Source organism: Cariama cristata, unplaced genomic scaffold (genome assembly GCF_000690535.1).
Source record: "Cariama cristata isolate BGI_N322 unplaced genomic scaffold, ASM69053v1 scaffold27507, whole genome shotgun sequence".
Classification (NCBI taxonomy): Eukaryota; Metazoa; Chordata; class Aves; order Cariamiformes; family Cariamidae; genus Cariama; species Cariama cristata.
In genome coordinates this window covers 3,628-5,766 of record NW_009627547.1, presented here as the reverse complement: position 1 = coordinate 5,766, position 2,139 = coordinate 3,628, and the positions used below count along the sequence as shown (strand labels likewise).

At 55.8% G+C, this 2,139-nt stretch overlaps 1 protein-coding gene across 1 annotated transcript in view; it reads left to right on the top strand.

The window, feature by feature from the left end:
- Window positions 1-539: 539 nt before the first annotated feature.
- The window catches only part of LOC104164986 (peptidyl-prolyl cis-trans isomerase FKBP5-like), a gene marked incomplete at both ends in the record, with an annotated part of 5,224 nt that continues 3,624 nt past the window's right edge, over window positions 540-2,139 (top strand). The window contains one exon of the mRNA XM_009704486.1: window positions 540-654. Coding sequence (XP_009702788.1) covers window positions 540-654 — 115 coding nt within the window. The remainder of the gene's footprint in view (window positions 655-2,139) is intronic.

Sequence of the window (2,139 nt, the reverse complement as noted above, 5' to 3'; positions counted from 1 at the left end):
TGGGGAGATGGAGGGTTTGGCACGGTGCGGTGGCTGGGCAGGGCTCGTCGGGACAAGGCGGTGGAGTGGGAGGAATGGGTCTGTCCTAAATTAAGGCTTAGTCCTTCCACGTTGAGTGGGGACTAAGCTGTGGGTCGGGGCTGGTCCCCTCGGAGAACGAAGGGGATCCTGCCCACGCTGGTCCTGGGCAGCGTTCACAGCATCTTCCGGCACCGGCTGTGTTGTACCCTTACAGGCTTCATAAACTGATTTTTACTGTTACTTTGTGTTACGCCTCAGGTACTGGATGTGTCCCAATTTCTGATAAATCGGGTGTATTATGCTGTGGCTTGGAGCTGGTTTTTATGGGCAACTTCTGCTCATCGGCTGAATGGAGAATTAGCTGGCTTGGCTCTCCAGCCGGACGATGAACTGCTGCTTTGTGGCTTCCCTGTTGTTTTTCTCTTCTCCTTCCCCGCCTCCCCGAGCTCTGCCCACCTTTGCTTTATTGTTTTTAATACTATTTTTTATTATTTTTGTTGGGTTGTTTTTTTTTTTAGGTCGAGCTGCTTGACTTCAAAGGCGAGGACTTGTTTGAGGATGGAGGGATAATCCGGAGGATCAAGAGGAAAGGAGAAGGTTACTCCAACCCTAACGAAGGCGCTACGGTGGAAAGTGAGTGCTGGGCCCTCGGTGGCGGGGGCTGGAGGGGTGGACCTGCGCCGGAGCAGCCCCGCTTTCCTCGCCCTGCCAAGAGGCTACTGGCCCTATATAACTATATAGGTTGTAGGTGGCCATACATCCCGGTGGGATGCAGTGACATCCATCCGGAGGGATGGAGAGGGGCTGGGAGAGCCGCGGTCACTGCTTGCCCGGGGATGCTCCTCCGAGCCCTCCTTGGCACGGTCCCGGTGGTGGCTTTGCCAGAGCTGCTGGCCGGGAGGGTTGGTTGGCAAACCCCAAGCAGCAAAGCCGCAGGAGCAGCCAGGGGATGATGGAGCGACCACTCGGATGTAACGTGGGCTCTGCTTTCGTAGTCGCCTTGACAAACACATCCCTGCGAGCCCCGGAGCCGCTTGGCCAGGGGGAGGATGGAGGAAGCCAACCCCCGTGGGGTTTTGGGGCTCTGCCATCTCCCCTGACCCTTTTGCATCCATCGCAGTATCCCGGCCCTCCGGGAGGCGCCGGCTGCCAAAACCCCCAGCTCTGCCTTGCCTCGAAAGCATCGGTAGCTGGGACGTCCTCCCTCGATGGCATCCCTCGCGAAGCGTTTCAGGCACCGACGGAGGCACTCGGCAGCTTCTTTGGCCTCCTCATTCCGATGCTGATGGTAGTTTTGGTGGGTTTTATCGTCTCTCTTGCAGAGTGGAGCCTTTTCTTTGCCTTCCCCTGCAGCCAGAGAGCTGCTGATGGGGTGGGGGGAGAAGGACATGAATAGAAGGGGGTTGCTGAGGCTGGGGTGGTCTCGGCTGACAGGCGAGGATGAGGAGCTCGGGTCCCGTCGGGCTCTCCCTGTTCTCATCACGTTTCTGGAGCAGACATTTTGTGGTGCTGGACGGGGGAAGCCAGGCTCATTTATTTATTTTATTTTTTTTTTCCTTTCCTTCCCAAGAACCACTCGGCCACAGAGCCAGAGCTCGCTCCGTATGGGAGGCATTGACTTTCTTTTCTCTCTCTCAGAGCTCCCGTACACAAAGATAAACTCCCTTTAGAGAGGGACAAATTGGATCTGAGCTGTGACAGCTCGCAAAGCTCACCGCCTTAAACGGCTGGGTCTTCTAATGGGGCTTTCTTTTTAAAAAAAAAAGAGTTTTTGACTCAGATTTGACTGTCTGCCTCTCCCACGGTGAGCATCCTAGCTGGGGAGCAGCTGCGAACCGAGCTTCGAGCCAGCTCCGCTCCTCCAAAAGATTAAACTAAAAGACTCAATATGATGGAAATCATCACAAATCCAGCATTCCTCTTTATCTTGATTAGGTCTGAGCGCTTTGCAGGCAGCACCGTGCCTGGGGCGGAGGACGGGGAAAGCCCTGGTCCCTCTGCGGTTGTTCCCTTTGCAGCTGGAGGTTTTCTGGAAGTTGGTGATGCTTTAATGGCTGGGGAGGGGGCTGAGGCAGGGAGGGGGGAGCACCAGCCAGGAATCCTCTCTCTGGAAGGACG